The sequence below is a fragment of the Trachinotus anak genome, unplaced genomic scaffold (assembly GCF_046630095.1).
Source record: "Trachinotus anak isolate AG129_WGS33_773 ecotype Australia unplaced genomic scaffold, CSIRO_AGI_Tana_v1 ptg000018l, whole genome shotgun sequence".
NCBI lineage: Eukaryota > Metazoa > Chordata > Actinopteri > Carangiformes > Carangidae > Trachinotus > Trachinotus anak.
In genome coordinates this window covers 3,644,976-3,669,519 of record NW_027273869.1, presented here as the reverse complement: position 1 = coordinate 3,669,519, position 24,544 = coordinate 3,644,976, and the positions used below count along the sequence as shown (strand labels likewise).

The 24,544-nt window shown below is 42.2% G+C and overlaps 2 protein-coding genes across 2 annotated transcripts in view; one reads left to right on the top strand and one right to left on the bottom strand.

Moving 5' to 3' along the window:
- Positions 1–1,405: 1,405 nt before the first annotated feature.
- On the top strand, positions 1,406–15,938 carry csrp2 (cysteine and glycine-rich protein 2). Its single transcript, XM_071502068.1, has 6 exons — positions 1,406–1,558; positions 3,667–3,789; positions 7,246–7,414; positions 9,893–10,022; positions 12,376–12,469; positions 15,731–15,938. Exons 1-6 carry the CDS (start codon positions 1,456–1,458, stop codon positions 15,805–15,807), a joined length of 696 nt encoding a protein of 231 aa, XP_071358169.1. The 5' UTR covers positions 1,406–1,455; the 3' UTR covers positions 15,808–15,938.
- Positions 15,939–15,944: 6 nt separating this feature from the next.
- zdhhc17 (zinc finger DHHC-type palmitoyltransferase 17) overlaps positions 15,945–24,544 on the bottom strand; it is a 37,278-nt gene continuing 28,678 nt past the window's right edge. Inside the window, exons 11-17 of the mRNA XM_071502067.1 lie at positions 23,764–23,888; positions 22,812–22,874; positions 22,631–22,724; positions 21,065–21,148; positions 20,807–20,964; positions 20,569–20,663; positions 15,945–19,018 (exon numbers count right to left, since the gene is read on the bottom strand). Of these exons, the coding sequence (XP_071358168.1) occupies positions 18,880–19,018; positions 20,569–20,663; positions 20,807–20,964; positions 21,065–21,148; positions 22,631–22,724; positions 22,812–22,874; positions 23,764–23,888 (758 nt within the window). The 3' untranslated portion in view covers positions 15,945–18,879. The remainder of the gene's footprint in view (positions 19,019–20,568; positions 20,664–20,806; positions 20,965–21,064; positions 21,149–22,630; positions 22,725–22,811; positions 22,875–23,763; positions 23,889–24,544) is intronic.

Genomic DNA, 24,544 nt, shown 5'->3' with positions numbered 1-24,544 from the left:
TACATTTGAAGTCAGAGCCATTGGTCCAAAATCATATAAAACAATGAGGCATGTCCTTTTTGGTGCAGGAGTAATGCACTGTATCTTCATCATAGGTTTTCACCACCATGATAATTACCATCTCACTGTGTAGGAAGGTTCATTCAACACTCCTCATCTTCTCTTCCCATATAGCTCCAGGGAAATCAAACATGCCAAATGTAGCTTTTCTTTTTTTAATGATCTATCCTATAGAACTGTTTTATAAAATTGATGCTGCCTCAGATGGTAAAAACACCCATGAGGATATAGGTGTATCTGAAATGTATTTAAAGGCCCAATATTTGACACTTTTCCAGTGTTTTATTTTAAGTGTCAATATCAATGAGAGGATATATATATTTGTGGTTTTAAGAACCAAAAAGCATCTCAGTGTAGTTTTACTTCTCTCTCAGGCTTCTCTCTGGAGCTCTAGTAACAACAGGTCAGTCAGCTAATCAAGCAGCTTATCCTTTTTTCAGAGGTCTGACTCCAGGCGGTGGATATCACCACTTAACCATTAGTAAGCAAGTTTGTTGTCCACACACACACACAGGCACAATAATAGCTGGTTTTCAGCCCAAGTGTAAATAAAACAACAAGAAGAGTAATCCAGTGATGGATAGAAGAATAGTGTTAAAAAGGTTACAAGCTTAAAGTATTGTTGGAGAGGCCAAACAAAGCACTAGAAAGAGTCCTTCACAGAGGTTGAATAAAAATATAGCAGAGTTTAGGTAAACACAGAAACCAAATCCTTCAGCACTGGATAGTGGTTTCATAGTGACATCACAAAGTTCCAGAAGTCCTGACGGCTGGTTTTAAGGCTCAGTTTCTGAATACAGGCTGTGTGCATTTCTCTGTGGACTGAGGCTTTGATACTTTCACAGTATTAATAAAGAACCTAGACCTGCTTTATAATCAAAAAACACATGGACAATCCCATTTTATACAATATGGGACCTTTAAGCCAATTTTTCAGGTGGCAAAAATATCAAGTCAGTTATCAGTGCAGAGCCATATTTCAATATGTCGGCAACTTTGCAATTAAACTTTCTTTCTAAAACTCTCTTTCTAAATTTTAGTTTAAATGCTGATCTCCATAAGAAGATATATTTGTGGTTTTAAGTACCAAAAACCATCTCAATGTAGTTTTACAAATTGAAGCTTTACTGATGTCCTTCACTCGTTAGTTGCTTTGGATAAAAGCGTCTGCCAAATGAGTGAATGTAAATGTAAATTTGAGATTCTAGCTAATAAAAACCCTCTGTGAGCCCGTTACTTTCCCTGGTGCATAGAAATGTAGAAATGTGCAGAGTCCTCTTTTTTTTATATGCACCTTCAACGCCTCCAGTATTCATGGTAATTCCGACAGTAAGTGAAGGCAGCAGCGTTGAGTTCACGCCTCTTGAAATCCCTCCTCCCACAGAAACAGTAAATATGTGTCGTTCCAGCGGCAGTGTAGTAGAGGTCTGGATACTCAGCTATTGCTCTGCTGGAGCCAAACCACCTGAACATCTGCTTTTTAAAAACCTACGTGAAGGTAACTTTAAAAAAAAAATTCTAACTCATTGTACTGAAACTTAATATTGTACATCTCAGACTGATTTTCTGGAGCTGAACTGTTTGAATGTAAGTTATGGCTGTTTATTTATGTTGGCGCCTGTATTCGCTTTATTGAATGTGGGCTTTTCTTCATACTTTGATAAGTTAGCTTATTAACTTAAGCTAACTTTTGCGCAGTACATTCGTTGCAGGTTGAAAATAGTTATTTTTACTTTATAGTGAAAAGTTCAGCCAGCTATTCAACACTTAAACATTAATAGTAACTTTTTATTTGCTGCTATTTGGTTAAAAAACATCTAAAACCAAACTGTCAGGCTAACAAGCTAAACGTGCCCAAGACAATAAGGGGCTTTAAATATACAATTTTTACAATACTACAATACTATAAATATGTAATAATAACAGGCTGCTTTGTGTTATAATGTGATTAATATCTAAAGTGGCAGCTTGAAATATATATGTATATATATATAAAGAATAAAAACCCACAGTCTGCGCCCAGCTGACATGTGTTAACAGCTTTGTAAATATGTTAAAGCATCAGGACAATAGATTTCAACCTCCAGTCTACTGACAAATTTGGTCAAATTTCAAAACAATTAAATACATTGACAGTGTTTAATTAACCACCACTGATAGACATGGTGCAGGAGCCACTGTTGAGGTTGTCAAAGGTCAGAGGGGTCACAGTGTGTACCCACAGCAGTCCTCTGAAAAGATTACGCAACAAGTGTCAGAAAAAATGAGAGAAAGGAACAAAGACTTTTTCACTGGACTTAAATTAAATAGCAAACATGAACTTAATTAAAGGCAGTAATGTGCTCCAGAGCTTCCATATTGAAAAGCTTAAAACAATCACTCTGTGTTTAAGAGTTTAACAACAAAAAAAAATAAATCGTTAGTCTTGGTTCAGAGGAACGATTCAGTGTCCAAATATGAGCTCAAGCTGTTTTAGATTTTTGGGGGGAACAATGAACTCTGAATGAAATGTGCAAAGTTTAAAGACACTGACCAGTAGCACAAAGGTCAGTCTAGCATTTTCATTAATGAGTCATAGACACAAATCTGGACTCTTAGTCTTAGTGAAGTTGTTACTTTAAAATGACCGTGGTTGTCTATCAGAGTAGCAATCAGCCGACTTGTTGGTCTGTACACTTTAACGTCGACTTTCTCATCACAGCTAACCCCTGCGGGAACTTAAAGGGTAATGTTAGTGGCCCTCTCATGTTTGGACCTGCTCTACAGCCTCTAATCCAGCTGGGTGGAGGATTTACAAGGACAAAATTAGCAGTTTATACCTCTAAGAGTTTTTTTTTCTCTTAATTAAGAATCGTTGAGCTTTTCACTTTTAATCTCCAAGTATGATATCACAGCGCCCCTGGTTTGCGGTGGGTGATACACAAGGAAAGCAGTGTATCTTAAAACGTCAAATGAGTGAGTTTGTAATTACAGACAGATCCACATGTGAGTGTAGGTTAGTTCACACTCCTGTGTTTATACCCTGCAGCCCCAGCCCGTCAGACAACAGACAACAAAAGCCCTGAGGCACGGCGCCCTAAAACATTCCTCTGGGTATTAGTCTACCCTGTTGTTTAGGCCGACCTCGTTTGCATTGTGTGTGTGTGTGTGTGTGTATTTTTCTTTCTTTTTTTTTTCTCAGTTGTAGCCTGGGGCAGTGGTTTTCAATTCAAACATGTGCTACTGTGATTAGGTATCCAGCAGTACAGGCTCTCAGAGGTTGCTGCAGATATTAGTGGATACTGGTATGCTTTAAATATGACACTCAGTCCTCCTCTTAATCAGAAACTACAGTTGATGTGCATTTGAGCAAGGCCTTTACCCTCAGTAGAGCTTATCAGGTGCTATGATGATGGCACAACCTCCAAGTGGAACTGTGTGTGAATATGAATGAAGAAGGGTGTTGCTGAAATACAGTCATACTCAATTTCACAGTCATCCCTCTTCAGTGAAGAGCACCAGAAAAATTGCTTTGTTTACAAAGTTCAGTCGAGGACATATGAGAAGAAGCAGAGGAGGAACAGACAAAATAACCCCACCTCATATCTTCCTTCTGTCTCCTGTCAGGGCCGCACACAATGCCAAACTGGGGAGGAGGCAACAAATGTGCAGCGTGCCGTGGGACGGTTTACCACGCAGAGGAAGTGCAGTGTGACGGAAAGAGCTTCCACAAATGCTGCTTCCTCTGCAGTAAGTGTTGCTGCTGGGATGTAACTGTGTCGTCTGGTCTGAGATTAAGTGTGAAAGACAGTATTTTGTGGTTATGTAGGAACTACATACTTCACAGCTCTCAAAGCTGCCACACATTTTTATGTTGATTTCCCACGCTCACACAGCCAGTGAAGTCAGCGCTGTTTTTGTTGGTTATTGTGAGAGGGGTACGCCAACCCTGATGATGTCATCAGGGTCATCTCAGACTAGGCTCACAGACAATGTCCCAAACTGAACACATGCTTAGAAATCCAACAACAAAAGTAATTTATCAAAGTAACTTATTCACATAACTAAACCAAAACAGGACATGTTGAATCAGTAAAATCAGTCATGTGTGGTAAAGTATGGAGGAGTGAAAAAATTAACAAAGCAAATGAAACAAATAAAGAAGGGATGTCACTGATGGGAGAGAGAAGGACAGAGTGAGCAGGCAGCTTTTAAAGGGTGGCTCAGCCCGCAGCCCAGGTGAACTGCTTCTGGCTGACGACCACTCTGCTGGGTTGCTTCCTGGAAAGCAGACAGGGAGCAAACAGGCGTGGTCATCAATAACAAATAACAGGAAACCTGTGTTATGAAGACTAAGGCATTTGCATTTAGTGGATTAATGAAGAGACAATTAAGATGCATTATGAGAGATGTAGGATCCCCCCAATATGTCTTATAGAAGGGACTAAAAGTGAAGGTGTGTCAGCCTCTGCTGCATCGACTTCGACCATTGTTCTGTTTGACTTAGATACACTGGATCAGTATCTGTGCTGTTACTGAACTCATTAAGCAGATTGTGTAGAGGCCAGGTGTGACTGAATAATATTATAAACAGCACAGTCTAGACCTGCTCTATTTGAAAAGAGCCTTGAGATAACTTCTGTTGTGATTTGATTTATAAAATAAATGTTGACTTGATTTGACTTAACCACTGTTTATGTCAATATAAGGTTCAGTGTTTGAGCTCTCAGTTACATTCACTGACTTTACAGCACTGCTGACTCAGTTTATCAGGCATTAGTCTCATAAACTGTCTAGAGCAAAATTTTAAATATGCACAAACCTAAAAGGGCAAGCTGGTGTACAGCATGTTTCCAGCCACAGTTCAGAAATAATGTGAAGTTTTTACTAAAAATGATCCTACTGAGGTGGTGAGGTAGTGTTACATGTATTTTCATTTTGCAGCAAAGAGAGCCCTGGTATTGTATCTCTACTGTGCAGAGTTTAGCCACAGGAAAAAGCTGGACCAGTGCAACACTAAGTTCTTGTCATGTGATACTGAGAACAAAGACGGATTTGAAAACTTTTACTGAAGGAAGATAAAAAAATCTGAGATTTGAGAGGTAACTGCTGCAAATGTCATCGGGAAGTCAAAGCCGACAAACATTTAAAAACATGAACATTTTAAAAAGGTTTAATGTGAAGTTTGACTCACATGAGAGACAAGTACATGTTTCATTTTGAAGAAAACATCTTTCAGAGTTCACCATCAAAGCTCGGTGAACTCTGGTTCACCTCTCCATGGCGCATCAAAGGGAACTTGTACTGACATTTCTCTCACTGGACGTCGGTTGTCGAGTTCACACTGCATTATTGTCAGGTTGCTGGATGAGTGGGCGGCCTGTTCTGATCCTGAACTGCCCTTGAAATGTCAGTGAAGATGTCCCACGCATGGAGAACAGGATTTATACTGACGGTTACATTTAGCTGCCATTAAGATGAAACCAAAGCAATTTGAGCCACAAGAGATGAGTTTATTTTTTCCAGCGGTTCCTTTACAAAGGACGCTTTGTCTCACCACAGAGATCATGGGCAGAGGGGACTTGGTGTCCTTCACCCTCCTTTGCCCTCTTCTCCAGTTTCTCATCGACATTCACCACTTTTCATTTCTGTGTATGAAAATACCCAACTCTGGGACAGGAAAGTCCCAGAGTTGTAATCAAGCCTCGTATGACTCCACTCACTCCGGCTTTGTCTTTGTTATCTATTAATACTTGACGCAAAATTAATTAATGGGGCAGAGGAACTGGAAATACTCAACAAAAACAAAGAGAAACCATGACAACTGCAACAAAGGTGGTTAAGGAAAAAATGAAGATTTGGAGCCATTTGATTGGACATAGAGAAATCTGACACGCTTGGGTGTGTTGAGACGTGAGTGGAGACATTTTTCTAGCCAGGCGTGTGAAACCTTAAACCAGGTTCAGATGGTCACACAGTGTAGACCAAGGTGTGAAGAATTCAGCTAATCCCAACAACCAGCGTTTGTGTGCAGTGTGCAAGCGTGCAGTCTTAAGCTGCTGCAGTTCTGCATATGCATAACCCATAAAAATGAACAACATACAGTAGCTGTTGGAGTTTAAACTTCAATAAATCCAGAACTGACATCAGGAGAACCAGTTATGATGATGAAAATCTGGATAAAGAAAATATAGTCCCACTGCTGGAAGCCTTTCCCTTCTCTGCATATGAATATTTTTTAACTTCACAGTCTTAAATTATGTGCACATGCAGTTGGAGCAAAAGCAATGTGACAAAAAAATCCCCAATGCTTCAAAGAACAAAACAAACTGCGAAAAAAAAGAGAGAAGACGAAGATAACAGAAATAAAAAATCCAAATGAAGGACTGGAAACTCCCCAAGTATATTTTCCCTTTAGGTTTAAATCTCTTGCCTCTCACTTCACAAGCAGATGTAAAATGTGAAAGAAGTTGAAGTGGCGGCTGAATGACTTTTGACTTCAGGTTGTCAGTGTTAAACTTAGTTAGGAGGGTCAAACTTTATCAATTCAATTGAAGAATTTGTCCCGAGGGGGCTCATAGAATAGACATTAAAAATACACAAATACACAAAAAGAACACACAACCAACTGTACACATTATGGATGACAATGACAACACCATGAAGAACAACATCAGTGCAAAACAAAATATATTATAATGGGAATGACAACATAACATGAATGACATTACCAATGCAATAAATAACCTGCTCTGTACCTGATTGTCAGTCTGTCAATCACACAGTACCCCCGCCCTAATGCAGACCCATCCATTTTCCTCTAAATGGACCATAATTTAAAAAATGAACATCATGTTGTATTGAAGAAGACTTGAAACTAGAGACTGAGACCATGAACTCATCAGGAAAATGTTTACTGAGGTCATAAATCAAATAAGTAGTAGAGCCATTTTCCACTTCAATACAATCTGACTTCTTTCCCTGATGGTCATTAGATAGAGAGCAGGTTAAGGCTCTTCAGCATTGGCTTCACTTTTCAGTCCATTTTTATATACAGTCTATGGGTGGAAACAGTTTGTGTCTAATGTTTTAAGTACAAATTTTCAGCTACAAACATACACATATTTTTTCATTGTAATGTTTTGGCAACAAGAAGATACTGTTCCTCTTTGTTAGCTGTACCTCCCTCTCTCTGTGTCTCCCCAGTGGTCTGCAGGAAGGGCTTAGACAGCACCACACTGGCTATTCACGACCAGGAGATCTACTGCAAGTCGTGCTACGGGAAGAAGTACGGCCCCAAAGGCTACGGCTACGGACAGGGGGCGGGAACGCTCAACATGGACCGAGGAGAGCGGCTGGGAATCAAACCTGAAGAGTAAGCTGGGCTGATGGTTGTGTACTGCACAGAGGGGCACTAAATCCTTCAAGTCACTGGGACTTATTGTGAGCAAGAGGGTCATTTCTGCCAGACATCATATAATGGATGCAGTGTGGGTGTGTCTGTCTTAAGCGTCGTGATAATTACAGATACTGTCGTACAGTCCTGTATGCTCTTGTTCAGAGCTGTGTTGCTGCCAGTAACTATGAAATGTCTTTAAATTAGAGCCAGTTTTGCAATTTCATAGCTTTAGCAACACAAACGATGCCTTGACATGTCCAAATAAAGGATCATTCATCTGACTTCATCACATAATTGGTTGTAGCGAGTTTGACAAGGTCAGCGAGTTCAGGGCACATCAAGTTACGTGGCAGGAGACCAACACAGTGCTGTTGTCTCCAGACAGCACGTATCCATGCTGCTCAACTGGAAACAGTTTGTCCACACATAAACTTGGAAAATAACAAAATCCAACATGATCAACATGATAGTCAGTTGTTTGAGAGGTCGTCCAGGTTTTGGTTCCAGATGAAGACAGTAAACTTGCACCAGGGGTCAGATGCATAAAGCTCTGTGTGGATTCATGACTGAAACTGTGCATATGCACAAAACCAGAAATATGCGTACACATTCTTTTTGTCAGGATTATGAAGGCGTGCGTATGAATGATTCACTTTTATAAATCTCACTCACCGAGAAACTGGGTGCATGTGTATGAGCCTCATTTCCACTCCCACAATTTGCCATAAGTGGATGAAGACACTCCCTTAATCCATCAGTCTGGAAACAAAAACACTGTCTGTGTCACAAGTTATCAGGAATGGCACAGAAAAGAAACACAACTTCTCTGATTGTTGGTCTGATCACAAACAGGAGCTGATCAGTAACCTTCAGTTCAATAACTCAGACTGTAAAGTCCTGTTTTACTCTGAGCTTCATCTTTCAGACCAGAGACGTCTTCATCAGGCTCCAGACAGACGTCAAGCTGTGATAAAGTTGAAATAGTATCGACAGAGTTTACAGAATGACTCACAATAAATAATGAGGATATAATATTAAACAATGCTGAAGGAAACAAACATGATTATTTCAGTTTATGAATTGTCAAATTATTTTTGCTGTGTAAAACCTAGAATGATATTAAGTTGTCTGTTTTGTTTTATGTTAAATTCTGTGTCTCCTCTTTATTTTTTCACTTCACCGTATCAGACTTGGCTCACTCTAAAAAACCTTGTGTACGCAGGGTCAAAAGAATGTGTGAGGTCTCGCTGCATAGCCTATGTTTATAAATACCGACCCATGTGTGGGAAATGGCGTACGCATGGTTTTTGTGTGTACACGTCATTTATGCATCTGTTCCCAGGTCTCTGTAAGGATTACCAGATGGGAGAATAATCTAAGTGGCTCCAAATGTCAATAATAAAAGATTATTATGTGATTGACTCGCACACAAGTCGGATGTTAGTTACAGTGAAGATCAGGAGTCTCAGGAGCCTGATAGGTTGAGTGGACTCCTCCGGTTTAAAGATGTCAAACCTTTTCTGCTCCTTGTGGCCCGAACCACGAGGCTTTGAGAGAGGATAGAGACCTTGACGGGAATACTGGCAGTCTGCCTCTTGATCACATCCAGATTGGCTGCAGCAGCTCCCAGCTGGCTTGGTAGAAAGTGGAGCTCCAGGAGGAGAGAAGTCAAAGCTGAGGTCTGAAACTAACGATCCAAGAGATTAATACATCATCTAATAAATCACTGCCTTCAGCTACTACTACTGCTGGGAACTCAAAATTTGTGATCGTGCGGGCACCAAAAACAAACAGGAAAACGGCAGCCCCCCCACCACACACACACAAACACACACACACACACTCGTGTTTATTCCTGCTCTAGACGTCAGGTGATTATTGTTATGAAAGAGTTTATTATGTAACCAGCAGGGACCAGCTCACCCTCCTCTCTGTCCGCGGCCACAAAGAGCTTCATTCAGGGGCAGTCACCCTTCGATGAGCACTGCTTCAGGGCCCCAGGGTGCTCTGCACGCTTTCCCACCACTGGCTGCGCAGAGAGAGAGCAGAGCAGAGCAGTAGGGTGTGACAGCTTCATTTCTGCTCTGTTTGAATGTTTGACAGTCATTAATAAAGAAGGTTGTCAGTAAATATTAATGAAGCAGGAGGTAATGTTTGACTGACCCTGACAGAGAAGAGCAGGTTCTGGCTCAGGAGGAACGCTGAGCAGAGTTACCAGTGTTTTCAAGGTTTGATTTTATTGATGAGAGCTGTCAGAGAACTTTTAACTTTTTCACTAACTCACCATTATTTTAGTTTCAGTGCTCATTCCAAAATAAATGTCTCTAATAGAGTATTTAACACAATAACCAGTAAAAAAAACACTTTTTAAAGGACCACTTAAAATACGATGCCAGATTGCTTTCTTTTATTTGGAGAGAAATTTTCATCCTTGTTTATCCTTTTTTTCTCCAGGACACAGACTCACAGACCCACCACCAACCCCAACCCGTCCAAATTTGCTCAGAAGTTTGGAGGCTCAGAGAAATGTGCCCGGTGCGGAGACTCTGTCTATGCAGCTGAGAAGATCATGGGGGCGGGAAAGGTGAGAGTCTGATCTTAAGCATCTTAAAGTTAGAATCTGTATCTAGACCAACGTTATAAATGTTGTTGAGTTGTGTACTTACATTATCACAAATGTTTCCATCAATTCTCAAACTAGAGAAATCTGTGATTTTAAACGGTTTCATTGGTCGCCTGTCAATGACGTCATATCCTCTCTACTCATGCGACAGTGTTGTTGTTTCCAGCCAGAAGCACAAAATTGACTTTTATCCAGTTTTAAGTCACATTTTAAGATTCACTTTTTACACATTGATTGTTTTTAACTATATATGTTAACCAGTGACGGATTTTGGTTGTCAGACGTCTGGATCTGAAGTCATCAGGGAAAAAAGCCGAGCAAATGTTGGGCAGCTCTGCTCACAGCTGCTCTGAGACGTTCTGTGTCCACTGAAGAGTGTCGGAGAATCAGTCTGCTGTATTCAGTGTTTTGTCTGGTTACAAATCACCTGGTCTGTTTGTTTTGGAGACATTTTTTATTTTATATAAATGTTTATGTCCAGGAATATTATCTACATTGTTATGATTGTTATGATGATGGTAAAGTCGATGTTCTTGTTCTTCGTGATGACTCCAAACTGGATTTGAAAGAGAAGAAATCTATTATGGATTTGGAGCTCAGACAATCAGATAAGGATTTCCATATGTTTTGGATCGTGTCACAAACATAAAACAGCTGCTCTGTTGTTTCTACATTTATGTGGGTCTGCAGTGGTAGAACTACAATGGTGCATCGCTTTAAATGTTGGTGCAGCAAGGGATTGTGGGATGGCATTTTCTCCTTTCCTTTCATAAAGGTAGCTCCAGTGTTTCCTGTGGTAAAGGAGATAAGATAGGAAGCACTAAAGCTCCTTATCATGGCTGCTGCTTAGATACTTAGATACTTCCAGGTCATTTCACTCAGTTAAGAACCTCTCTGAACAAAAAAGACTTCTCAACCACAGCCCTTGTTTCCACTCAGCTTGTAAATGCAAACCAAATGTCCCTCAATCTGAATTGGCCAATTGCTAATTGAGCTAATTTTGTCCATGTGTGTGGCACAGTGGTACAGTGGTTAGCGCAGGGGCCTGTGTGTGGTTGACATGCTCTCCCCGTGTCTTCATGGGTTCTCTCCAGGTACTAAACTGCCCGTAGGTGGAGGAGTCAAACTGAAGACTCTCTGCTTAGGGCACATGAGCCCATGTGATGCCTCCTAACCAATCAGGCTTCAGGTCGCCCTTGACTTATCTTTTTTTTTTTGCGTCAGTTCATATTTATTTTATGAGATAATAAATATACCAGTGTGAACTGACAGTGAAGCCAGGAGTAAAACACTGTGGATACAGTCTTCGCTGTCGGCCAGATGAAACTGAGATATCTGCCAACTCCACTCTTTAGCTTTCACTTGTTCAGCCAAGTTGCAAAACTGAAGAGTCTTGGCTCATGTGAGGATTCATCAGTTGTCATGACAACAGTGGGAGAGACTCCACAAATGCTCTCATGATTTAAGCTGCAGTGTGAACTTAATGGGGTGGTAACTGAACTCTCTGTGTAGCGTGCATCCAACTTTACAGAGCCGTCATCACGTCCTGATGGACAGAAATCAAACCTCTAACCCAGGCTGCTTCAGTTCCCTGAACGCCACAGGACAACAGGCGACATCACAAACCACATGGGTGAAACTCGTTTGACTGGATTGAACGCACAAGTTTTATTTTTTTAACAGCGTTGAACCACATGCACGAGGTTCAGTGTGGCTGCTGCTAATGAGAGAACACAGATCCTGTTTTTCTGATTGAAGCCGTTCCATAAAGTTTTGGATGGGAGCTTCCTAACAGCTGGAGCTAATCGTTTGCGGCTGCCAGATGTTGTTGACACAGATTTACAGTAGATGAAGTCATGAAGCTCTCACTGTAGAGCAGAGGAGCAGAGATCTCTGTTTCCTCTATAAAAGAAAAACGGGAGTGGACCATTTCCTGTCGCTGATCACATGTGGATTAACCCATGAGCTGATTTACAGGTAGTGATGTCATCAGGCGGGAAGCCGTTAATATGTTTCCTAATGGGACCAAATCTATTTGCGGCTCCGCTCACGAGCTCAAGCACAACCTGTAATTTTCTGTTTAATGAAGACATTCAGAAACGCCCCCGGCTGTGGGAAAAGTGAGCCGCTTTGATGGGAAACAATGAATGAACACGATCCAAGAAACATGCAATTATCAGCTGTAAAAAGTGCAAAAACAAAAGCTTTTCTGTTGGACTTTTAACAATCTAAGGTAGATGTAGCATAAAGGCATGAAGACAGGCTTGAACAGCTGCCACTGCGGGGATTAAATTAAAATTCTTTCTCTTCACAGCCGTGGCATAAGAACTGTTTCCGCTGTGCAAAATGTGGCAAGAGCCTGGAGTCGACCACCCAGACCGAGAAAGACGGAGAAATCTACTGCAAAGGTGAGTGAATGTGAATATGCAGCGTTTCATTACAGCGCTACAGCACAATGTTTCTGCTGCAGCTGATGGATGAATGTCTTCACTGAGGTTTCACAGCGTAAAATAACATTTGCTTTAGCCAACACATGCACCAGCAAAACAAGAGGAGAGTAAATCAACTGTGCAACACTTAGAGTGTGATGCAGTTCATCTGCGACAGAGGGATCCAGCAGCCACACATTTTCTCACTTAAAACAGATAAACATCCATTGATGTGTAATATACACAGTCTCCTGTGTAATTGCTGATGTAATGGTGCTATTTAAGAGGCTGCAGAAACTGGACTCAGGTTTGTTCATGGTGAATGGACTGCACTTACACAGCGCTTTTCTAGTCTTATCGACCACACAGAGTGTTTCTACCATATTACACACACACTCATACACTGATGGAACAGGCATCAGGGGCAACATGAGGTTCATCACTTTTTTGTATCCCCTGAAAACACTTGAAAATGTTTTCTGAATTTGTGTTTTCTGAAGTTGCAGTGTGTTGAGCTCTCAGGGCCACCGTGCAAAACTCTTTGTGTTTAGAGCTAATTAGTAAACGTTAGCACGCTAAAATGCTACATTTTGATGGTGAACATGGTCAACATTATACCTGATTGCCTCCAGCATGTTAGCCCTGTCACTGTTAGCAAGCTAACATCAAACTGACATTTGCATAAAATCTGCCAAGTGACGATTCAGCTCTCACAGTTCAACCAGGCTGCAAAAGTTATGACACTTCACCTCACTCAGGTGAGGATTTGTGGATCGTCATGACAACGCACGGGTAGTCTGTCTGTGTGCCTGGTAATATGATCTGATACCACAGTGTTTCACCACCACTAAGACAGAGAACAGCCTTTAAAGCTAAGCTGCTGATGTGATCATATCAGCAAGAGCAAAACTGGAGGGACTGGCTCTTGTGCAACGATGCTGACAGGCTGTTGTTCGTAGTGTCATCCTGTTGTCTGACGTGTGGTGTGTTGGTCTGGCTGCATGACACCGGCCTCGCCCTGCTAGCACAGCTGCTCACGGTCCAGCAGGCTCCAGTGGGCAGAAACATCTGCAGGCTGACCTCCACAGCGATTTCTTTCTCCTGATCAGCACAATGAGACAGGATGAACACACACACACACACACACACACAGGCAGACCTCAGCAGAGGGATGTTTGCTGAACGTCATAATGAAACCTTGCACTGATGAGCAGGAATGTTGCATCTCGGCTCTAAACCCAAACAGAACCAAACTCTGCTGCTGCGAACAATCAGTTGAGTCCTGACTCTGCCTGAGCAGCAGCTGGACGTCGTTACTCTCATCATGAACAGTTTGAAGACACATGTGAGAAGAGGAGCTGTGACATCTTATTTGCAAAACAAAAAGCCGTTTCCAAATGGTTTAAATGGAGAGAGCAAGTCAGAAATTCTGCAGCTCACTGTCAGACCATCACCTGAGAGCTGATTTTAAACTTTACATGTTGATGTGAGATGAACAGTTCTGAGCTGGGAAACTGCTTCTGTCTGCAGCTGCTGCCATTTAAAGCATCAACACACATACACACACACACACACACACACACACAGGTGTTTTCTGTCCCGGCTGATGAGACTCCTGCTCAGGTCGAAGTGCAGGAACATGGAGACGTCATCCGACGACATGTTGATGTGCGACTGTAGGGACGGCACAGTTCTATAGAATAAAATAACTGAGGGCTGAATTCCATTTAGCTGCTTCAGTTTCAGGTCCTGGTGCTGCTCATGCTGACTCACTGACAGAGCAGGGTCGTGTTATCAGTGACACCTGTGATTTTTCCTGCCGTCTGCTGTGAAAAGGCCGCTGGCTGCAGACTCTAACTGCACTGAGTAACTAGTAAAGATTCAAGTACGGTGGCCCTGAGAGCTCAACACAGAGAACACATGCAAATAGACCCGGCTGGGACGCACTTGCATGGATGTATTATAATAAATGGACTGCAGTACATCCATGTGCACTTGTTGTTCAATGCTTTTAACTTCAAAAGTCACAAAGCGTTGAACACCAAGTGCATCCCAGCCAGGTTCAGAATTTTTGTGTGTCCCTTGGGACCACAACACACAGTAGTTGTGTCGTACTTGCATCAGATGTTGTCAAATTAATGAAGATATTTCTGAATTTGTGTTTGTGTTGATGTGTTTTCTTGAGTTGCACTGAGCTCTCAGGGCCACTGTATTAAAGGGACATTTCCTCCAAGACAGAGTGAAACTTAAAACAACTCCCTCTAAATGGGATGGCATGATTACCCATAATTCTTTGTGAAGTTTCCTTCTTTTTCTTGGAGACAGTGAATAACTAGACTGAATAAAATATAAAGACATTTTTGTTTCAACTCCCATTTTTCCTGTGTTGAAATAAAATATCTAAGACTCTCTCTACACACAGAGAGAGTGTATTTCTCTTTAAATGTCTTCACAAATGTGTTTAAATCTGAGAATGAGCACTTCTCCTGTGTCCAGATCATCCACCCTCCTGACAGGTGAGGCATCAAGATGCTGATGACACAGCATGATAACTGCACAGGTCTGTCTCAGGCTGCTCACAATAAAATGCCACTTTAAAATGTGCAGTTTTATCACACAACACAGTTCCACAGATGTTGCACATTTTGAGGTAGCGCGCATTTCTGAGAATCGTGATCCACTTCCTGCCAACAACCAGCAACTTCAGAGCCACTGAGGAGGAGCCGTCCAGCAATCAACAACCTGATCAACCTGCATGAGGCAAATGATGGTCACACCAGATAGTGACTCGTTTTCAGATCTATAACCCCTCCCCCCCAAGAAAATGCACATCTGTAGCACAAGTCGTGAACAGTTAAGTGCCTAATAAATATCTCTTTTCAAAATAAAAGCGCACATTTTAAAGTGGCAGACCAGGTTCAATAATCTGCTGTGTAATCAGCATCTTGATACCCCATACCTGTCAGGTGGAGGAATGATCTCACTAACACTTATTTAAACACATTTGTGAACACAATTCACAACAAATAAACTGTGCATAGAAAAGAATCTTACATCTTTTATTTAAAAATGGGAATAAAAACAAAAGTGTTCTTATTTTTTTCAGTTCCACTCACAAACATGGACTCATCAGCAGTGAATCTTTTTACTCATGCATAAACCTGCTGGTTTTGGTGAATCTGAATAAAACCTACTTGTATAAAATCTCTGATGTCGGCTCCTCCTTCTTCCTCTCCACAGCGTGCTACGCCAAGAACTTCGGGCCCAAAGGGTTTGGATATGGCCAAGGAGCCGGTGCTCTGGTCCACGCTCAGTGATGACCTGGATCGCTCGGACCCTCTCCCCTTCATACATTCCTCTGTCCTACATCAACATCAGCTTGTGTTTTCTACCTTTGATGCTGAAACAGTTGCTCATGATACGAATAAAAACATCAAACAAACCAAAACCACTCTTTCACATTTGACTGTATTTTATTATTAAAGCCATTAAAACTGAACCATGCCCATATGTTTACATCTGAAGCTGAGTTACAGTGATGTCTGAAGGTGGGCAGAGAGGCACTGGAGATGATTATGTGCTTTATCTTTTTTTTTTTCTCTTTTATTATCCCACGTGGTGAGGTGAGAGGGAGACAGAGCAGGCTGCTGGAAGAACTAGTGATGACTGAAATGGCTTTGAATGTGTCCTGGATGAGCTGGGAGAAAAACACAGGCCCACATGTAGCTCCTGTCACTCAGGGGGCTTTATCAGAACATGAGTGGCTCGTTACCGGTGGCGGGTTCTGCTGATATGAAATCTAACAGCGGAGTTGTGATGTTTGACCTCTGCAGCTCACGAAACGTCTTTGTAGAGCAGTGACATCGGTGGTTAGCGATGGAGATGGAGGGGGGAGGGGTGGGGTCAAACGCAGAATGATGACACAACTGTCTCCTTCTGATGATGAAAACATGAGGCCCAAAAGTTTCGGAGGCCTTTATATAATATAACCTCCCTCTATCCTTAAAACTATTGCATGATCACATTTCAGCTTTTAGAAAACAAAACAAAACAAAACAAAAAAATTTGGCGTCTGCCTTAGTTCTCTAGTGTCTTTGCTTTACAATTTGTACATCCAGTGGTATAACAAACCCAGCGATATATGACAGATAAAAAAAAAAACAAAACAACCCTTTAGGATGACTACAGAGTCCACAAGCATGGGACATTCAAATATATTACACACTTGCACAGGAGGGCCCGACTGGAAATCAGACGACCTGAAAGACAACGTCCACTAAACACTGGATTTGAGAGAAAGAAACTAAAAAAAACAAAAAACAAAGACAAATGAACGTAATGCAGAAAAGTACTTGCAAATACTTAACATTCACTATATACAGACACGTGGCTTGCCGGGCTGTCACCGTGGTGATGATGATGGGGTCAGATTGACACAGCGGAGGGGGGGCGGCGAGAGCCCAGCTGTCCCAAGCATCGTACATGCAGTGGAGGTTCTTGGCTGGGGGAGGATGGGGGGGGGGGGGGTGAGGGCATTAAGGGGTTAAAATGCCTATAGACAGCAGTGTCAGACATCACTAGAAGCTACAGTCATACACTTGGAGTATAGTCACTTGATTTTCTTCTTTCCGTGTGGTTGGAAGAAATCCCCCAAACTCAGAAAAACAAAACAAAACAAAATCAGGAGCACCTTCAACTAACACTGACGAAAAGAAAAAAAAAAAAGATTGTTTATGTACAGATGCACATTCTTTACAGTTATGTCCATCCTGCTGCTGCCGCAGAGCCGACTGCACGGGGGGGAGTCCAAGACAGGAAGTGCTGGAAAGGCAGCCATGTCTGATGGGGCCCCTCGTCTTCCTCACTGTAAACAATGGAAGCGTCGGTGCGAAGCGGCGCCGCTGGGCCCTTCTGTTCAGTAATGGCCAAAGGAAAAAAAAAAAAATAAAAACTACAAAAAGAAAAGGATCAGTGCAATGTTGTAGGCAGACGAAAGACAAACAAAACACATAAGACTTTACAGCTTCGCGAGAGGAAAACATGGAATGAACCTTTCATGTAAACTCGTCCGTCCTTCTGCGGCGTTCTCGTTCTCTTACACTCGTCTCTGCTGTTAATAAATACACCTGCTGTACCTGTCTATAGAGTTTTATGGTAAAGTTCTCGGGTTTCCATGTTCCACAGCTACAGGTACGTCTTTTAATATTTCTTCTCATAAAAACCTACTCAGCTAAAATGATGTGAAATGTAAAAACGATGGCGCTAGAAGATAGTTACTTTATCTATAAATAGTTTTAAAATAAATATACCTGTATCACATTGTCTGTAGGATATCTTCTGTTACATTTACAGCGATTTGCAACTGAAGAAGTCCCATTTCCCGCACTTACTCCTGCTAACCCTAACACTGCACAGCCACTGATTTCAGATTATTTCTCAGCCAAAAAAAAAAAAAAAAATCTCCTAAAATTTTATCCTCAGCAGATGCAGCTTCAGTTCAGCAGGTGAGAAGTGGGACTCCTCCAGCAGCTCGACCTGTAACCCAACTCTTTCCTCTGATAAGTTCAACAATGTTGGCAAATCCTCATCAGCTCCATGCAAAATTCATCTCGGTGCAAAATCAAGACCTTAAAAAGACATTCCCTTATCTCTATCATACTTGGAAACAAATTCATGGTTTGAAAAAAAAAAAAACAAACAAAAAAAAAACAAAAAAACAACATGTTTCCTTTAACTTCCACTGCCACCACAGTTAATTACCCCAGGAACAGCAGAGAGTTCCTGAACCAATCAAAAACAAAAAAATACATACAGGGCACATCAACAGGGACACCATAAATAAGGATATAAAGTGGGAAGGGGAAAGAACGATACTGCCACGTCGTGGTGCTGCTGTCTGTGCAGCCACACGTCTCCAGTACAAACAGAACCGCTTTTATTTTGAAATTCCTCGCATCCATCGGCCTCTCTCCTCTCCACTTGTGCCTGGCAGCAACGCACCGTCCAAAGGGCTCGGGAGAAGAGACGAGGTGGAGGGGTTGGATAGCAGTGAAAGTACAGTAATGAAGTCTCGATGTTGTAGAATAGTAGTAGTAGTAGTAGTAATAGTAGTAAAGGTGGTGGTGAGGGCAGAGAGGGGGGTGTAGCTGTGGTGTTGCCCTGTAACAGCATGCTAGTCCTGGCTGATTTTTTTTTCCAAAGTCTTTTGATTGGTGAGGGAGAGATGGTCCAAAAAAGCAAGCGCTCCCTAGAACAGCATCACTCCGATATGAACGCCGGGGGGAGGAAAGGGGGGAGGGTAATCCTTCCAAACTTTTCTTCCATCCAGCGACACTCGACTCCCCCCTGCTCCCCACCTTCCTCTTCATCCTTCTCCTCCTCCTCTTCCCTTACACCAGCTGGTAGCCCGAGCCAGACGTCTGGTCGTATTCTATTGTGTACTGCGTGGTCCAGTCCACCGTCACGGGCCGGATCAGACCACAGCAGCGGATCTCGAAGAAATCTATGAGGTTTCGGATGCAGCCATGACTGTAGAGAGACAGAGAGAGAGAGAGAGAGAGAGAGGAACATGGTGGCATCAGTCAGAGGGAACAGTGTCAGTACTCCACCTGCAGCACTGGAAGGGTGAAGAAACACCTGATATATAATTATACAGTCATATATCTGCTAAGAACTAATGGTGGCATCATTAAGGACCTTTGGTTTACATAATATAGATTTAAATGTGATGTCCTGCAGGCTGTATAACAGAAAGGAGACAGTCGTCGGAGCTTAAAGGTCCCATATAATCTAAAGGTAGATGTCCATGTGTTTGTGATTATAAAGCAGGTCTAGGTTCTATATTAATACTGTGAAAGTATCAAAGCCTCAGTCCACAGAGAAATGCACACAGCCTGTATTCAGAAACTGAGCCTTAAAACCAGCCGTCAGGACTTCTGGAACTCTGTGATGTCACAACAAAGTAGTCACTGCTCTCAGCCATGCCCCAAGTCCCGCCCACCTGGACCCACCATCCAACCTTTTAGGATTTGGTTTCTCAAAGTGTTTATACCTGAAATGTGCTATATTTCTATTGGATCACTCAGAAAACAGTCAGCCAATCAGACGAGAGGATCAGATCCTCTCTACTGTTTAGCTGACTGATCTGTTCTTACTAGAGCTCCAGAGAGAAGCCTGACAGAGTAGATGTAAAACTACACTGAGATGGTTTTTGGTTCTTAAAATATATCTTCTGATGGAGATCAACACTTCAAATAAAACAGGAAAAGTGTAAAATATGGGACCTTTAGAGGAACCTTGCGCAGTTTCAGGCCACCTGTGGTGCTGCAGAGTAATATTTTTACAAATGGGTCCCAAATGTATTTGTATCATTAGCAAACAGTTAGCAAACATGCATGTTAACAGTGCATGATTTAAAATACTCATTCAAATATTCAGAAAAACAAAATTTAATTCCTCATAACAAAACTACAGAGCACCTTTAACAGACTGAGCTGAGTGAAATAAAGAAGAAATGCCTGGTCTCATATCTACAGTATCCACGAATAGCACGTACAGGAGCATTCCAGTAGTTTTCCATACATTTCTAACAGGTTAAAGATCTAAATATATTATGTGGTTGTGAACACTCTGTGTCTGCTCCAAAGCCTAAACCTGATGATGGTTCACATAGTGAGGAATGAGTTCAAACTCTCCTCTGGACACTTTAAGTTTCCATCAGCAAAACTGTCTAAAATGTGGACAACTTCCACTTTTATGAAATAAAGCTTTAACCTTTGGGGCCAAAGTGCTATTTCACAAAGACACATCTTGTATGTGGACAGTGGACAGTGTGCTTATCTTGTTGGAAAAATAAAAAAGTGGTCAATGGAAATGAACAAATTAATGCAACCGCTGTCTTAAAAGTAATGGGTCATCCAAAATACAAAAACCTTGATTTCTTTAAAACTTGAATTTTACAGAAATTCAACGGCAGCATCTCATAGACAGTTTCTTTATTTCTCTGATGAATCTACAGAACAAGCTGTCAATAGTTAAAGACATAGTTTCTGAAGTAAACAAATAACAGCAGCACTCACTTGAATGGGCTTTCGATGGACGTGGCTGTGACTTTAAAGTGCTTGTATCTCCGAGCGTTCATCCTCTCATTGGTGGTGATTCCTAGAGCGGCGATCTGAGAGAGGAGAGAGCAGAGAGTCAGCCAACGTTTCACAGACATAACATCTGCTGAAATCCACACTGATTACAGCTGTATCACTAATTTCAGGTAATTAGACTCGGCCTGATGAAGCCGGCGTAGAAAAAGTGAATCCAGACCTGGTAGAGCTGACACATGATGAGCACGGCCACCCACATGAAGTGGAAGATGCTGTTGAGGAACATCCAGAACATCCAGGGGGAGCAGGAGGCGATCTGGGTCAGGTAGAGCCAGAAACCGTCCTTGGCGTAACTGGTGGCACAGTGGATCCTCCAGTCTGAGGGCAGGGAGAAGGAAGTGAACAAGTTAGACGAGAAACAGAAGGATTCACGTGTGGAAGTTTGGACGAATGGAAAAAAACTGGCTTTTTAACTCACAGGAGATGCAGCCGTATATCATCCAGCAGATCATGCAGAGCAGGAAGAACAGATAACCCATGAAGTAGCGGTGATTCCCACTTCCTGTAGAGGAAAAGAGACACGTCAGACTCTACTCTCAACACCTCAGTTTGTTGCTTTGGCTGCCGCTGCCAACTGAAGTAAGATGAGTTTTATATGTCATCAACACGAGTTGCTCAATTCATAGACAAAATCACCACCAGCCGAGTTCTCTGCTGAGCAGGAGATACTCAGTCTGCAAACAAACAATGAGTCAGGCATTTTTCACCCTGCACACAGACTGTAGCAGCTGCAGGCTGCAGAGACAGGAGGACACAGAGGGGTATACAAGTCTGAGGCCACTTTCCCATGCTCAGAGTGGTCTCACACTTTTTCACTCAACTTTATCAGAAACGTCTGGAAGTTAAAAACAGATGAAAATCTTTGAGCATTAAGAAGGAAAATGTTCGGACAGCTTTTGAACTGTAACTAGAGTAAGAGTCTACAGCTGTAGAAGAGTCTGTGAGGCTGTACACGCACAGCACTGCTTTCAGCTAAATGCTAATGTCACAATGCTAACACGCTAATGTTAAGCTCAGTTTGCTCGCCATCGTAGTTTATCCAGCCGTGGGTGGATGGATGGACAGACAGACACTGCCATCACTGTTCACTGGAGTCACTATGTAATACACAAAGTCATGCAGATGTGTGCAAATGAAGGAGCTTAACAGCTGCAGAGATAAGAGGGAGAGCTGCTGACCTGACAGGATGGCTGTGTCACACGTCAACACTGAAGTCTTTAAGAGATTTTCTTCAAGTTTAAGATCAGTCTAACAACGTCTGAACACACAGTTTTCAGTCTTACTGAAAACAACTATATCGATAGTTGTATAACTAGATGAGCCCTGAAAGTCAGAGAGACACAACTGCATCATAAACTATTGTTTCCCATGCTTTAAAACTTTTGAATCTTTTTACAGGCCTCCGGTCCCGACAGTCACGAGGCTGCACTTTGTTTGTTCAGACAGTTTCCTCACTTTTAAAGCCTCATCCTGACCACCTGCTTTCTACATGGACGTGCAACAAGCTCCCTGTACTCCTCCCTTCCCCCACTGTGTCCAGTCTGCAGACGACAAGTCTCCACAGACACACAGACACACAGACACACAGACACACACACACACACACACACACACACACACACACACACACACACACACAGATGCCTCACTTATGACTTTCCAGTCACTATTCATCATGTTGAGGATGTTTTTATGCGCCATTTAAGGTTTTTATGTCATAAAGTTTTATTTTATAACTATCTACTGCTTCCTCTGTGATTTTTTTTTTTTTTTTTTTGATATTTTATTCCCTCAACTGCAGATTTGTGACTCCAACTCCGGAGCCTTCAGCGAGGACACATGTAGCTTCTTTAAGGGAAATCTGGAGCTGATCAAACACAATAAAAAGCCGAGGAGGGAAACTGTGAGCAGCTGGTTGTTGGTGGTGTGTGTTGCATGTGCTGCCGCGCTACATCCTCGTAGACGTGTGGCATTGTTGACGTACCCACGCAGTTTCCCACCCAGGGACAGTGGTGGTCAAACTTGGCGATGCAGCGGTTGCACACGGCGCAGTGTTTGGACCTGATGGGCTTCCGTATCTGCAAAGAAACACACACAAGGACTGTTTTAAATGAAATGTCTTGTTACTGAGGTTATCCCGTGGAAGAAAGGGAGACAGACTTTACCAAGCAGGTGCTGCAGAATATGCTGAGGTCCAGGCTGCCAGTCTCTGCCAGCTCCACGATCGTCTGCAGGAAGGAAACAAGACACAAAAGCAGGATTAAAAAATAAATAAATAAATAAAGCAGACAAAAGACACGGCAGAAAAATGAATGAACAACGGAGAAATTCGTCTTGCTGAGGACGATTTGGCACCGCAACAAAAGATCCACTGACAGTGAACAAGCTCAAGTTGGATTTCCAGCTGAATGATCACGCTGAGACTTGGCTGGTTCACAGTGAACTGGGACAAAGGCTGCTGTGATATTTACAGTTTAATTCACTCCTGTTTTTTTTTTTTGTTTGTTTATAAGGAAAAATACATTTTAAAGGAGGTTTGGCTTGTATCTAATTTGCACAAATGAGAAATCTGTTTCCTTTACAGCTCATCTCTGTGCAAATAAACTAGATAAAAGATAAAAACAATCCTAACCTACAGGAGAACAGGAGGAGGAAGAGGAGGGAGGAGGAAGAGGAGCCCCTGCAGCAAAGGGAAGGCTTTGAAGCCTTTGATCTGAGGTGGACGACTGGCCTGAACTGTGCGGAGTCCTGCACTGTGCTAACAATGCAGGGTAAATTTAGCTCCTCATCAATCACAGGATGGAGAATCAGGGGCCTGGTGAGAAGCAGAGTCCCCGTCGTCCTCGGTTAGAGTGTGATAATGAGGGACGGGGGGCTGAGGGGAGGGGAGGGGGGTTGGGTGAGGACCCTGGGCAGCAGGCCAGAGATCAGCCACTGAAATGTTGACACTGAAGTAACATCACACGTGATGTAAGGAAGCAATGTAGGGCAAATGTTTACATGTCAAAACAAATGTTTGCAAAAAGCATGAGCTGCAGGTTCTTATTACAGTGATTCACCACAGAGATAAACACAGAGTCAGGATCAGACAACTTCTCTGACACAGTTTCATTTCACCTTTTTCTTCTGCTCCTCTGATGCTTTGATGATTCCTGGGTCGGACTTCCAAGACTTTCCGAAGTTGTAGAACAGAGCCAGGGTGTTGATGAGGAAGGGCACGTGGACGGTGGCGAAAGGCAGATGTACAGGGAGGTTAAGGAAGATGGTGGACAAACAGCTTCTCCTGAATCCCTCTGGTTTGTTATTTTAACCACAATCAACTCCGATTCATTCTCAACACAGCAGCTTTTCCACTAATGTACTGATGACACTTCAGCTGCATCAAAACAAATCTTACAACACATCAGGTGGTGGTGGAGCCGGCTGCTGGCTGCTATTTCTCATCTAAATCTCAGTGTGAGAGCTAATAAGTGTATTACCCAAAACGCCATTCCTTTAACCTTTACCTCTCATGAAGTTATGCTCCGTGTCAATAAAAAACTAATCATTCTCAGAGCCTATTTCTATAAAGCAGTTTCTCATTAACAGAAGCAGCTCCACTGATGTCAAACAGAAATGACAAACAAACCTCTATAAAATCAATTTTGCAACGATAACGTCAATCTGAGTCAGATATTGTCGTCATAGCAACATGATGACGGACAGTCCGGGACACAGAGACCAGGTCTGTCTCAACTCGTTTAGCTTATTCACATGCTAACATTCCCTAATTAGAACACAAACTACAGCTGAGGCTGATGGGAACATTTGGTCATAAACCAAAGTACAGGACAAATTAAACCTTTGACAGCAGCAGTGAATGAAAACTAAAGCAGGAATAAAGGGAATCATGAATGAG